We start from the raw sequence: 14,735 nt of genomic DNA, 5'->3' as shown, positions 1-14,735 counted from the left end.
TATAATCAAGGCGTTGCCAAAAAACTCAGCAAAAACAGACTTCAACACTTTCACAGATATATAGTTCACTTTGATATACCCCCAGGATCACTGAGACACAGCATGGAGGGTTTGAATTGCTGTGTGTTTGTGTGTGCGTGTGTGTGCGCGCGTGTGTGTGTGCGTGCGTGCGTGCGTGTGTGTGTGTGTGTGTGTGTGTGTGTGTGTGTGTGTGTGTGTGTGCTGTTGGCTAGCGGGCCGTTTCCATGGAAACGCACAATCGTCTCCTCCTCGATGGGGAACCCGGAATTGTCCTCACGAGCGTTTGAAATGAGATGAACTTGGCCCCAGGTGGTTGTCTGTCCTCCTCATATCCTTTTGTCCGTCCCATTTTTGTCCATTGTACGTCCACTTAATCTGTCCGTCTGTCTGTCCGTCCATCGAACAGTCTCAATGCTCCTCCATAGTACGGCATTACATCACACAGTCTCCACTGATACACTGATCCGGTAGCCTAAATCAACTCCATGTTTCCACTGGTTGTATATATATATATATATATATATATATATATATATACAGTATATATATATATATATTCAATGAATCTTGTGACTTTGTACAGAATCTCAAAGATTCTTCTCAATTTGAAATGTATGTGATGACGTATAAACAAAGACAAAAAAAAACAAAGATGAAATAATAGATGATACAGAAGAAAAAGGTCATGCAACTTGCTCAAGCGGTAAAATCCAAGCGCTATCTCGATTAACGGCGACCGTCGGGAGTATCGAGAGAGATAGAAACAAAGGTTTATGCTGGCAAACACACATATAGACTTGTGAAGAAAAAAAAAAGGTACTGCAGAAAGTTTTTAAAACTTTTGTTCATTATGTATATATAGAATGATTCTTAAACTGAACCAGAGAGAGAAGAAAAGAAAAAAACACCCAAAGAGAAAATCAAAACAACACCAGTGTTAAAAAGAAAGAAAAGCAACAACTGACTCATCTTGGAATTGACTGATTTGTGTGTTATGTTACGATATGGTTTCCTCTCCTCCTTTAGACACAAGTAGATATTTCTCGAATAAAAACACGAGCGACCGATCCCTCTTTTTTCAAAAGCAGCGTCACACAAAGGAGGAGAAACCGGCGATGGGGGCCCGTGAGCCGGGGGCCAAGCTGCTGGGGGGCCTGTAAGGGGCGCTGTGGTGGCTCGGGGTGAGAGCGCTCTGCTGGGACGGGGTGGGAGTCCGGCTGCCTTTGGGCCTGAACAGGCTGCCCTGGCCCTGGGGCTGGGGCTGAGGCTGAGGCTGGCCTTGGGGGGGCTGGCCCTGGGGGGGCTGGCCCTGGAGGGGCTGTTGGGGCAGGGGGCTCGGGGAGCTGAGCTGGGGGGGCAGCGGGGGGAGGGGGGGGAGAGGTGGGGGGTTGTTGCAGTGCTCCGGCGGCTCCCCCGACTCGGACTCCGTGTAGCTGTAGGCCTGCGCCCGCGAGATGCCCTTCTGCTGCCGGCGCCACGAGTTGTAGTAGGTGGGGTCGCTGATGTAGTGGTTGACGAAGGAGTGGGTCTTCTGCCGGTTGGGGTCCACCTCGTACTCACTGTCACTGCCCTGAGAGGGGGTGGGGGAGGGGGGGGGGGGGTGGAATACAGACAGGAGAGAGGGTTAGCATGACTTAGCATCGCTATGGTGTTTTGAAGTAGAGAGTGGAGTTAGCTTGACTTAGCATCGCTATAGTGTTTTGAAGTAGAGTGGAGTTAGCTTGGTGTAGCATCACTATGGTGTTTTGAGGTGTAAGGCTCTTTAAATGGGAATGGTCATGAGGTTATTTGTATCAGAGACACAGAGATGGTTTCTTACACAGTATGTGTTGCCTGTGACAAATTACACATATTAGTGGTCGACCGATATATTGGTTTGCTGATATTGGCCATTTAAAAAATATCAGTATCGGGCTCAATCTTAATTGCGAGATAAAATAATGGTATGATATGAAACTAGAGATTATAAGGAATCTGTTGATTATAAGGAATCTCACTTCATTCTAGCTTACCTGGAAAAGGGTTAAATATAGTAATTTTCTATTTTGAAAAAAATGTAAGCTAACTCTATGTTTATTTAGTTAGCAAGTACACACCTAGCTGTCATCAACCAGCTAAGATAGCTAGCTAACATAGCTAAAATGAGTGAATGCAGCTATTTTGTGTCATATTCTTTTATTATTAAATTGTTGTATTTTATTATTGTCTGTATATTGTCGGTTGACCACTAGAGGAAATGTAAGTTTGAGGCATCATATATTGTGTAAGTAAGAGACTATTTTAGAAAAAACTAACCAGAGCCCATTCACCCTCCTCCCTGTCCCAACAAAACATGCACGCACGCACGCACGCACGCACGCACGCACGCACGCACGCACACACACACACACACACACACACACACACACACACACACACACACACACACACACACACACACACACACACACACACACACACACACACACACACACACACACACACACACACACACACACACACACACACACACACACACACACACACACATTTAGAACATGAATCCATGTGCACAAACACACACAAACACACACACACACACACACAGACATGAATGAACACAGAAAGAAATATTGCATGATCGCGAGGGAATGACTTGTTACTGGAGTGTGCACTGTAAACACCATGTGACATCAACACAAGATGGCAAAGGTCAACATGACACTTAATCTACCACCGGCTAAAGCCACACATGTTCTGGGATCTACTGATGTACAAGGACACATCCGCTACCAACAACCACAACACTCCATTGAAGACAACAGGATACATGACGTTTTGACGGGTCTACCACAGGACATCCCACGTTAGGAAGCTAGGGGAGAGGACGGGAGAGGACGGAGACTTGGCGGGTTCACAGAGGGGACACCAGCCGACCTATCGGGCTACAGACACACAAAACAGGCAGCCAACCGCGAGACGGGAACCTCACCAAATGCAGTGGAAGGGTACGAAGACCACCCGTCCCGTATGAGAACACCAGCGCCTCCTATGGGTGGACAAAGACAATGGGAGTTTATAAAGCAGCACGAAAGAGAAACAGTAACGTATAGACTCTAGTAGTAGCTCTGTTTCCGGACGCTTGACCTTTTCCTACAGTTTATTATGACATTAAAATACATAATGTAATACATGTGTTTATGTATACAATATCTATCTGTTGTCATTCTCATTTCCCTCCTCCGTCCACTGTGACCACACACATAATCATCCACACCCGTTCGTCTTGAGTTTCCAATGTCCGCCACCTATGGCTTCATGAAGATGTCAGGTGGGAACGTTTTTCCATGAGAGGTGGGGAGAGATGAACATTCTAAAGGAGGTTTTAAAAGATCTCATGAAATTAACAATGTTTATTTCCCTCTATTTTACCCTTTTTGCCTACACCTAGTTCTCATCTAGTTATCACATTTACATTTAGTAATTTAGCTGACACAACAACTGTACAACAAATCAGCAGGATGAGTACAACTCTGGCAGCTATTGTTCGTCAAACAGTGTTGAACTTGAGTGCTACACTCTGAGTGCATAGTAGTATATAGACATATTAGCATAGTAGGTAGTAGTAGTATAGGCATATAGCACAGTAGGTCGTAGTATAGGCATAGTAGCATAGTAGGTAGTAGTATAGACATAGTAACATAGTAGGTAGTAGTATAGGCATAGTAACATAGTAGGTAGTAGTATAGGCATAGTAACATAGTAGGTAGTAGTATAGGCATAGTAACATAGTAGGTAGTAGTATAGGCATAGTAACATAGTAGGTAGTAGTATGGGCATAGTAACATAGTAGGTAGTAGTATAGGCATAGTAACATAGTAGGTAGTAGTATAGGCATAGTAACATAGTAGGTAGTAGTAGTAGTATAGGCATAGTAACATAGTAGGTAGTAGTATAGGCATAGTAACATAGTAGGTAGTAATATAGGCATAGTGTTGTGAAGGATCAGATTAAACCGAATATATATATTTATTTATGGATATATATTTGATAGTATTTGTATATCGTTTGATATCCCTTGTATATTCCTTGTACATATACACGGAATATCCCTTTATTCTACTATAGCCCATAATAGTTCATTCTCTTATTGGACAAAAGGACCAGGCGCCAGGGACAAGCCCCTGGCGTTCAAGTTCAAAGGTACCGACGAGACATGCCCTTACTAGCCTCAGCTCCGCGCAGGAATACGGCTACCGAAAGCAGAGCGGCACTACTTGTCCACTGTGCATATAAATATGGTGCAAGAAATGTAGAATTCCTCTTAGTCCTTTACCCTTCTACCCAACTAAGTAACAAGACGTGAAGCCTCACCCCACGATACCGCGTGCGGTGTAGTACGGCCTGTTTGGCCTTAGAATAGCAGTGAGACCTCGTGCGAATTAATAGCTGAATTGCCAGAGTTTGGCACCGTATTTCTATTAAGTAATAATAGTCTATTATGTATGGTGCATCGTACGGTTAGAGTTCTGAAGTGAGCAGCACCCCCATCGCTTCCTCGCGTTATCTAGAGTCTTAACCAGGTTGGGCAGACCACACGTGGTGCTTTCATCCGAGGAGTTCTAGGCGAGGACGAGTGGACCTGCACATTGGATTACCTACCCCGACGACTGCTGAGCCCTATACGGCATGGAATATCTATTTGCTTTGGTGCTTTGATTTGTGGAGCGGATAATCGCCAACACCGGTGAGTGTTGGATTTACCCCGAGAGGAGCCAAGGTGAGACGGCGCTCAGACCAGACTGAGGTCGCCTCGCTTCTTCTTCGTTGTGGACCGACAGCTACAGCTACAGCTATCGTCTACAAGAGAGCCCAAGTGTATTAATCTGCGGATCAAGATTCTACGGGCACTGTGTTCTGTACCTGAATTCTCCCTAGAAATCGTTGACCAGACGGGATACAGCCGACGGCTCTCCTACCCCCCCTACTGGCTTACAACCGGCAGGACCCTTTACAGTATATCCCGCTATAATCATTAAGTGCCATCGTTATAATTCCCTAAGAGCCAGGTTGTATACTTGCTTCCTGCGTAACCAGAGATTGGACATTCAGTGTTGATTTGCCTACGAATACTCATTTGCCTTACAAGTGCATTCAAATCATAAATGTAATAAGTAACTATTATAGGTACCCTTTGCTATATATTAAATATTTGACTATTACCTTTGTGTGGACCTGATTTCATATGTGGGAAAGTGTTCATCATACTTAGATATCGTGTACTGTATGGCCAGTAATTAAAGTACATAAAGCGGTAGTGGTTTAATGATACCATACTTATCAATACAGTCAGGGAATTGTACCCCTCAGTTACAATTGGTCCTTCGAGCCGGAGGGTAATCAGTGTAATATTAATATAGTGGTATTAATATTGAAATGGCCTATGATGAACACTCCACGAAACGGTCCTCCTAAAGTAGAACGCCCGCAACGTAGACGACAGCCACCTCAGTACTTAGAGGATTACGCTGTCAGTAAACTACCTAGCCTTCTACAAACAGTAAACGCGGTAAAAGTAGAAAGTAAAATTATGTCCGACCCTATCAACCAGGATACCCCGACCACAGAGGCCCTAGTGGGTTCTAATGTAACTGACCAAGCTCACGGTGGGGACCAGGAGGGAACTGACACGACTTTACCCCCCGCCAAGACCGAAGAAGTAGTCCCCCCAGAGCTCCGGGAGGAAGACAACCCTCCAGAGGTGGAACTCTGCACGGAACAAGATGAGGAGAGCGCCGAGGAGATAGAGCTCCAGGACTCCCCAACGAGTACAGCCAGGAGCGGCTCACCTCTACAAGCGTCTTCCCCCAGCGAGGCAGAGAGGATGCTGTCACAGGCGTTCTTTGCCAGCCTGACAGCCTCTACCGAACGCGATCGACTTCAGGGTGAACGCGATCGACTTCAGGGTGAACGCGATCGACTCCAGACACAGCAACGGAGCGAAGAAGAGCACATACGTCTGGAGCTGAGACGCCTTCAGACGGAAGAGAATATGGCAAGAGACCGGGCCGACGCCCAGCGCGCCGCTGCCGGTGCCCAAAGAGAAGCAGATCTCACCAAGCGCGAAGCCGAGCGCGACAGACTACAAGCGCAGCTAATGGAGCAGCTGATCACCAGGGCAACACCCCCTCCCTCCACAAGGGGTTCCAGAGCCTCGTCAAGACACACGTCAAGGGCACCCTCCCCTAACCGAGCAGGCGACCTTGAACTCGACCACCAGAGAGAGTCTACACCCCCCTCCGAACTCATTCCCCGACCGGTCCAAGTGAGACCCAGCTACAAGGAAGGAACAGCGGACACCGCGGAGAGGCTAAATAGACGACTACAGGATCTAGGTGACCTGGCAGAAGAAGAAGAGGGAGAAGAGGAGAGTCAAGCCCGACAGCAGCACATTACTCCACAGGACCAGGAGGTCCAGTACAGCCCAGGCTATACCCCCGCGGCTCTGCGCTACAGACCCCCGACTCGACTCACGGGTGAGCATGACGCACGACCAGTCCCGAGGAATAGCACCTGGACCAGCGGGCCATGGTACCCTGCCAGTACCAGCCCACCGAGAGGCGTAAGAAGGGACTCGCCCAGGAGGCCTCTCTTCCAACGCTCACCGATGTGCCAGCCATCCATGGCGTCATACATTGGCACACCGACGTTTCCAGACTTCACCCATGAGAATCGAGCACAGTACACGGAGCTCCGGATGTGCTTAGAGACAATGATGGTGGATGTCGCTGATGAACGCCACAAGTATGCAATATTATTGAAGCACCTGAAAGTGCCCCGAGCGCACAACATAGCGCTGGCCTATGCCACCTCTACGACCCCATACACCGCGGCTCTAGCAGCGCTGGACCAGAGATATGGACGTATATGGGATTACGTAATACAGGAGATAAGGCATATTGACCGCCTACCCCCAGCAACAGACAATCGCTCACTAGACGACCTGTCTATAAAAGTACAATCCCTGGTAGGGATGCTGGGGGCGCAACGAGAAAAGGGTATGCACGAACTATACGCAAACTCGAACGTCGAGAGGATTTTAGAGAAGCTGCCGCCCGCCCGACAGGAGCGCTTCAGGCGGCAAAGAGACCACCGTGATCCTAACGGTCCCGAGCCATCCCTCCTGGACTTAGCCGACTTCCTGGCGAGAGAAGTCAGCAGCCTACGGCTGGATATGTTCGTGCGGAGCACACCAAGCTCCAGAGAGGGACCTAGGAGAGTAAACGATGGACGAAGATTGGTGACTGTCATGCACCAATCAGAATCAGTACCGAGCAGCAAGAACCACAGTACCCCCTCGATGAAAGAGAAGTGGAAGATGGTGTGCCCGTACTGCGAGAAGGAACACTGGTTGTCACAATGTGACCAGTTCAAGAAGATGACCGCTGAAGAAGTAAGTCACTGGATAAAGTCCAACAGGCGCTGTTACCGATGTGCGCGCAGTCACATGGCAGCCGAGTGCCGCCTAAAGAAGAGGTGTAGTCGGTGTGACGGAGCCCATCTGGATGTCCTACACGACAGTAACAAAAGAAAGCCTGCACCATCCAACAGCACAAAGGCAAGTGTTATGTACATTGACCCCGCTAGCAGCAGCGGCGCCCAGGTGCTCTTAAAGGTGGTCCGTGTAACACTGAGTTACCAAGACAAGATCATGGACACTTACGCCGTCCTTGATGACGGGTCAGAGAAGACCCTTCTCCTCACGTCCGCCGCGGCCCAGCTGGGGCTACGGGGGAGCGAGAACCAGATGACTATTCGGACAATAAGAAGAGATCTAAAGACGATAAAGGGCGAGAATGTCTCCTTCACTATCGCAGCAAGCGGACGGCCCGAGAGACGGTACATGATTACTAATGCTTTCACCAGCCAAGAAATAGGACTATCGCAGTACACCTACCCCATCGCCAAGCTGATGGAGAAATATGTGCACCTGCGTCAACTTCCTATCCCGCTCATAGACGGCGCCACCCCGACCCTGCTGATAGGCTCCGACCATGCAGACCTCATAGTCCCGATAGACCGGGTCCATACAGGACCCAGAGGTTGTCCTGCAGCAGTCGAGACCCGCCTAGGATGGACATTACAAGGCCCCCTCGCCAAGTCTCTTAACCGAACAGCAGCCACTAGCTGCCTCCACTCCAGAGCGACAGAAGGAGACACCACACTCCTGCAGCATGTCGAGAGGCTATGGACACTAGAGACAATGCCCTTTAAGAACGAAAAGAAAGACATTCGTTCTAAGGAAGATATCTACGCTATAGCCCTCCTCGAGCACGGGACAAAGAGAGTCAACGTCAACGGAGTGATGAGATACGCAACTCCACTCCTGAGGCGAGAGGGAATGCCCACCTTTCGCGCTACAAAAGAGGCGACGGAGCGGTATCTATTGAACACAGAGCGGCGCCTAGCCAAAGACCCCGCTCAAGAAGCTGTGTACCGCGCTGAGATTAACAAATTAATCACAGCGGGACACATAAAGAAAATTGACTGGCGACGTCGTGCGCTGCTCCGCGCCTCCCTGATCAAAGGCGGCTTTGATCTCCGGCAGCGGGCCAGCGGCGACCCCCCAGTATTGCGCAGCCTCTCCCCCGAGGACAAGGCCGCGAGCAGCGACACCTGGATGGCGACCATCCCAGGAGAAGCCCAAGAAATTACACTAGGACTAGTCTGGCGCTTCAAAACAGACTCGCTCCATTATAGACACAAACCCCTGATCAAGGAGCAGGGAAGGTCGACGGCAATACCGACCACCAGACGGAGTGTATACAGAACACTCGCCAGACAATATGACCCGTTGGGATGTATTCTACCTTACACCACCAGGGCAAAGATGATTGTAAGAGCGCTATGGGACAAAGACCAGGGCTGGGACGATCCCATACCCGAACACCTTGCATCCACATGGAGAGAGTGGGAGACGGAACTCCGCTCACTCCCCGGTGTTAATATACGCCGCAGCTACTTCCCACCCACAGTGAGGCCAGAGACATGCAAGATCGACCTGCACGTATTCAGCGACGCCTCCGAAGTAGCCTACGGTTCGGTGGCTTACTTGCGTGCCCGAGAGGAGGGAGGAGAAATACATACTGCTTTCATCCTGGCTCGCTCAAGAATAGCCCCACGCAAGCAACAATCTATCCCGCGCCTAGAGCTCTGCGCAGCCCTAGCAGGAGCGCAGCTCGCCACGTTAATCCAACGTGAACTCACCATCCCGGTGCAAAGAACAATCTTGTGGTCAGACTCCACGACCGTACTCACATGGATCCGGTCTGATTCGTGCAGATACAAGGTCTTCGTGGGAGTCAGAGTCACCGAGATTCAAGAGTTAACAGAAGTAACCAGCTGGCGGTATGTGGACACCAAACACAACCCAGCTGACGTCATCACCCGGGGAATGTCCCTGGATGACCTCACCCGTCACAACCTCTACAGTGACGGACCAGAGTTCCTCAAGCTCCCCGAAGAAGAGTGGCCTACACCCACCCCACGGGAGGCGAGCAAAGAGGAGGCAGAGAACAAGAAACCTATGTTCTGTGGGTTGACACACACACTCGTCCCCACAGACCCGGTTCTAGACGATTGCCTCACCCTAGAGAGTGCGCAGCTAAAGACATTTCTGTGGCACCACCCAGAGGTTCAGCCCACAACTGACATTTCAGCAGCTGACTACGAAGAAGCAGAACTCCTTCTACTACAACGAGCCCAGAGAGACTCGTTCCCCGATGAGCTAGCCTGTCTACAGGGAGCAAAGCCCGTCCCATCAGACAGCAGACTGCTTCACCTAGCCCCCGAGAGCGACGCCCATAATCTCATCAGAGTGGGTGGTCGTCTGCGGAGAGCCCCAGACCTACCGGATGACGTTAAGTACCCGATAGTCTTGAACAGCCGACACAAGGTCACAGAGCTGATCATAAAGAAATACGACGAGGATGTGCACCACGCAGGGGCAGAGAGAGTCTTCGCGGAGATCAGACGTCGTTATTGGATACTGCAAGGGAGAGAAGCAGTGCGGCGCTTCCAGCGAACCTGTCTAGACTGCCGTAAGTGGCGCGCGCAGCCCAGTATACCCCGGATGGCTGACCTACCTCCCTGTCGCCTCCGACTCGGCGACAAGCCTTTTCACTCCACCGGTATGGACTGTTTCGGCCCGCTGTATATAAAGAGAGGAAGAGGAACCGAGAAGCGGTGGGGTATTGTATTCAAATGCATGACCACCAGAGCGATACATATCGAACTCCTCCCAACCATGAGCACAGACTCATTCCTTATGGCCTTCCGAAGATTCACATCACGGAAAGGAAAACCGTCTACATTGTTGTCTGATCACGGGACAAACTTCAAAGGCGGAGAAAGAGAGCTGAGAGAGAGCTTCCAAGCTATGGGCCCAGAACTTAAGACCCACCTCGCTCCATCCCAGATTGACTTCCAGTTTAATCCCCCGAACGCACCTCACTTCGGTGGAACCTGGGAACGAGAAGTACGTTCCATAAAGACAGCCCTGTACGCCGGGCTTGGGGCCCAGACCGTGGCGGAAGAAGTCCTAATGACAGTCCTCACGGAGATCGAGGGAGTATTGAACTCAAAGCCCCTCGGTTACGTCTCAAGTGATGTAGCAGATGTCGACCCAGTCACCCCCCACACCCTCTTGATGGGGCGGCTGGACCCCGCGCTACCACAGACAATGTACAGGCCTGAAGAAGCGAACGGCCGAAGAATGTGGAGGTACAGTCAAGTACTGGCTGACAAGTTTTGGAACAGCTTCCTACTCCACTACCTACCGTCTCTACAGACCCGCCAGAAGTGGGTAAAAGAGAGAGACAATTTGACAGAAGGAACAGTCGTCATGATCATCGACCAGTCCCTACCCCGAGCTATGTGGCCGGCTGGCCGCGTAAGCAAAGTGATCACCGGTACCGATGGAAAGGTCCGAGCAGCTGAAGTGCTCGTCCAAGGACGGACTTACACCCGACCCGTGGCGAGGCTAATAGAACTGCCAAGGCTCCCTGATACTATTGATGACGACCATGACCCTACGACTTTGTGAGTTGACTGACCCTTACAGCGGACATTGAGTAGTGGACAGTGCGGTTAATCTGTCTCTGCTTAGCTAATTAGGTGGGACTAATTAGGGGGCGGCTGTTGTGAAGGATCAGATTAAACCGAATATATATATTTATTTATGGATATATATTTGATAGTATTTGTATATCGTTTGATATCCCTTGTATATTCCTTGTACATATACACGGAATATCCCTTTATTCTACTACAGCCCATAATAGTTCATTCTCTTATTGGACAAAAGGACCAGGCGCCAGGGACAAGCCCCTGGCGTTCAAGTTCAAAGGTACCGACGAGACATGCCCTTACTAGCCTCAGCTCCGCGCAGGAATACGGCTACCGAAAGCAGAGCGGCACTACTTGTCCACTGTGCATATAAATATGGCGCAAGAAATGTAGAATTCCTCTTAGTCCTTTACCCTTCTACCCAACTAAGTAACAAGACGTGAAGCCTCACCCCACGATACCGCGTGCGGTGTAGTACGGCCTGTTTGGCCTTAGAATAGCAGTGAGACCTCGTGCGAATTAATAGCTGAATTGCCAGAGTTTGGCACCGTATTTCTATTAAGTAATAATAGTCTGAAGTGAGCAGCACCCCCATCGCTTCCTCGCGTTATCTAGAGTCTTAACCAGGTTGGGCAGACCACACGTGGTGCTTTCATCCGAGGAGTTCTAGGCGAGGACGAGTGGACCTGCACATTGGATTACCTACCCCGATGACTGCTGAGCCCTATACGGCATGGAATATCTATTTGCTTTGGTGCTTTGATTTGTGGAGCGGATAATCGCCAACACCGGTGAGTGTTGGATTTACCCCGAGAGGAGCCAAGGTGAGACGGCGCTCAGACCAGACTGAGGTCACCTCGCTTCTTCTTCGTTGTGGACCGACAGCTACAGCTACAGCTATCGTCTACAAGAGAGCCCAAGTGTATTAATCTGCGGATCAAGATTCTACGGGCACTGTGTTCTGTACCTGAATTCTCCCTAGAAATCGTTGACCAGACGGGATACAGCCGACGGCTCTCCTACCCCCCCTACTGGCTTACAACCGGCAGGACCCTTTACAGTATATCCCGCTATAATCATTAAGTGCCATCGTTATAATTCCCTAAGAGCCAGGTTGTATACTTGCTTCCTGCGTAACCAGAGATTGGACATTCAGTGTTGATTTGCCTACGGATACTCATTTGCCTTACAAGTGCATTCAAATCATAAATGTAATAAGTAACTATTATATGTACCCTTTGCTATATATTAAATATTTGACTATTACCTTTGTGTGGACCTGATTTCATATGTGGGAAAGTGTTCATCATACTTAGATATCGTGTACTGTATGGCCAGTAATTAAAGTACATAAAGCGGTAGTGGTTTAATGATACCATACTTATCAATACAGTCAGGGAATTGTACCCCTCAGTTACACATAGTAACATAGTAGGTAGTAGTATAGGCATAGTAGCATAGTAGGTAGTAGTATAGGCATAGTAACATAGTAGGTAGTAGTAGTAGTATAGTGTGACGACCCCCACTCTACCTGCAATGGGGAGTCTTCTGACTCAAAGAGCAGGTTGGAGTGGGTAGGTCGTTACCCCAATTTGAATCACCTGTGCAGTGCAGAGAGCTGCCTGCACACACAGTATATGTTTCCCTTGTCTAACCCTTCTGTCTGCTTCTCCCATCTGCTTTTCCACTTCAGACACCACAGGTTGTATCAGCCACCAAGTGAACCATCTTGGGATCCTTATCCATTCTGATACATACCTATTTGTTTATGCTTTTGTTGTTTAATCAATTATTGTTTTTAGATAGGATTAAATAAATCATTGTTGTTAAATTGAACTCTCATGTGTTGACTTCCTTTATGTGACAAACCTCTTCTGGTTCATCATAATAGGCATAGTAACATAGTAGGTAGTATTATAGGCATAGTAACATAGTAGGTAGTAGTAGTAATATAGGCATAGTAGCATAGTAGGTAGTAGTAGTAATATAGGCATAGTAGCATAGTAGGTAGTAGTATAGGCATAGTAACATAGTAGGTAGTAGTAGTATAGACATAGTAACATAGTAGGTAGTAGTAGTATAGACATAGTAACATAGTAGGTAGTAGTAGTATAGACATATTAGCATAGTAGGTAGTAGTGTAGGCAAATTCGCATTGTAGGTAGTAGTAGTATAGGCATAGTAGATTACTTAGTAGCAAAGTACATAATAGTAAACTAGCTTAGCACAAATTAATACCCAAAAGTTCCTGGCAACCTCTCCCAAAGCTTTCAGCTAGGCTAGTGGGCCGTAAATTTATATTTATCTTCTTGTCTGACTCTGGAGAAGACGGTAAAAGTGCATTTCCCATATTGTCGGCATGTTCCTTTGATAATAAAAGTTGTAAAATGCATAGGTACTTTAGGATGTCAATCAAACGTCAAAAGCTTGCGATGCCGCCAATTGCCGTTTCCATTCATCTTTAAGGATCTTTTGCAGAGTCAAAGGAGATGAAATGCACACCTGTGTTAACCCTTTCACTACCACACTACCAAATGGTTAACACTTCCACTGCTTTTCACTGCCACACGACAAAGGGTTAACCCTTTCACTACCACACTACAGAAGGTTAACCCTTTACTATTACACTACAGACGGTTACCCGTCTGTAGTGTGATATTAAAGGGTTAACCTTCTGTAGTGTGGTAGTGAAAGGGTTAATGACACGCTGGCTCACAAACAACTGTATCGAAAAATGAGCAGCTGCACATGTGGAGCTCCAATGCAAGTAATTCATCACATACATTACAAAAGCCAACATTTCCACAGCAATGTCAGGGTTAATCCAGATTAACTAGATTCAGGTCAGGGTTAATCCAGATTAACTCGATTCTAGATTAACTACTGTAGTTGATCTAAATTACCATAACATTGGTTTTCGCATCCTGAGCTCAGAGTTTATAGTTACGGTTCACGAGAGATTATCTTTTAACATGAACTAACATTAATAAAAAATTAAACCTACTTTTCCCCCCACGATAATAGTGAGTTAAAATCACAGCCAGACAGAATACAGTGAGTACTGATGATAAGTACCTAGTTTTCCCCCCACAGTACTATCTCTATAATGATTGGTCTGAATTGTGTCAACTTCAAATGACATCTAGGCCGTTCCTCTAGTCTAGATAAATAACCAGGTACCCAATGGTAAATTAAGTGCTTGGGTCTTCAGTGTCAAAACAAGAGGAAACATCCTTGACATGCACCCCCGCCACCCCCACATGCATCCCGCCACCCCCCACCCCCACGTGCACCCTGCCACCCCCACATGCACCCTGCCACACCCACATGCACCCTGCCACACCCACTAAGAGGAAACATCCTTGACATGCACCCCCGCCACCCCCACATGCATCCCGCCACCCCCCACCCCCACGTGCACCCTGCCACCCCCCACCCCCACGTGCACCCTGCCACCCCCACTAAGAGGAAACATCCTGACATGCACCCTGCCATCCCCACATGCACCCTGCCACACACACATGCACCCTGCCACACCCACATGCACCCTGCCACACACACATGCACCCTGCCACCCCCACATGCACCCTGCCACACACACATGCACC

The 14,735-nt window shown here is 48.5% G+C and overlaps 1 protein-coding gene across 1 annotated transcript in view; it reads right to left on the bottom strand.

The window, feature by feature from the left end:
* Positions 1–767: 767 nt before the first annotated feature.
* Positions 768–14,735, bottom strand: part of sdk2b (sidekick cell adhesion molecule 2b) — an 846,423-nt gene continuing 832,455 nt past the window's right edge. Inside the window, 2 exon segments of the mRNA XM_084331013.1 lie at positions 768–1,591; positions 2,993–3,049. Coding sequence (XP_084187139.1) covers positions 1,112–1,591; positions 2,993–3,049 — 537 coding nt within the window. The 3' untranslated portion in view covers positions 768–1,111.

Source organism: Notolepis coatsorum (genome assembly GCF_963971535.1).
Source record: "Notolepis coatsorum genome assembly, chromosome: 15".
Lineage (NCBI taxonomy): Eukaryota > Metazoa > Chordata > Actinopteri > Aulopiformes > Paralepididae > Notolepis > Notolepis coatsorum.
The sequence above is the reverse complement of the archived record's forward strand: the minus strand, read 5'-3'. Positions and strand labels throughout refer to the sequence as shown.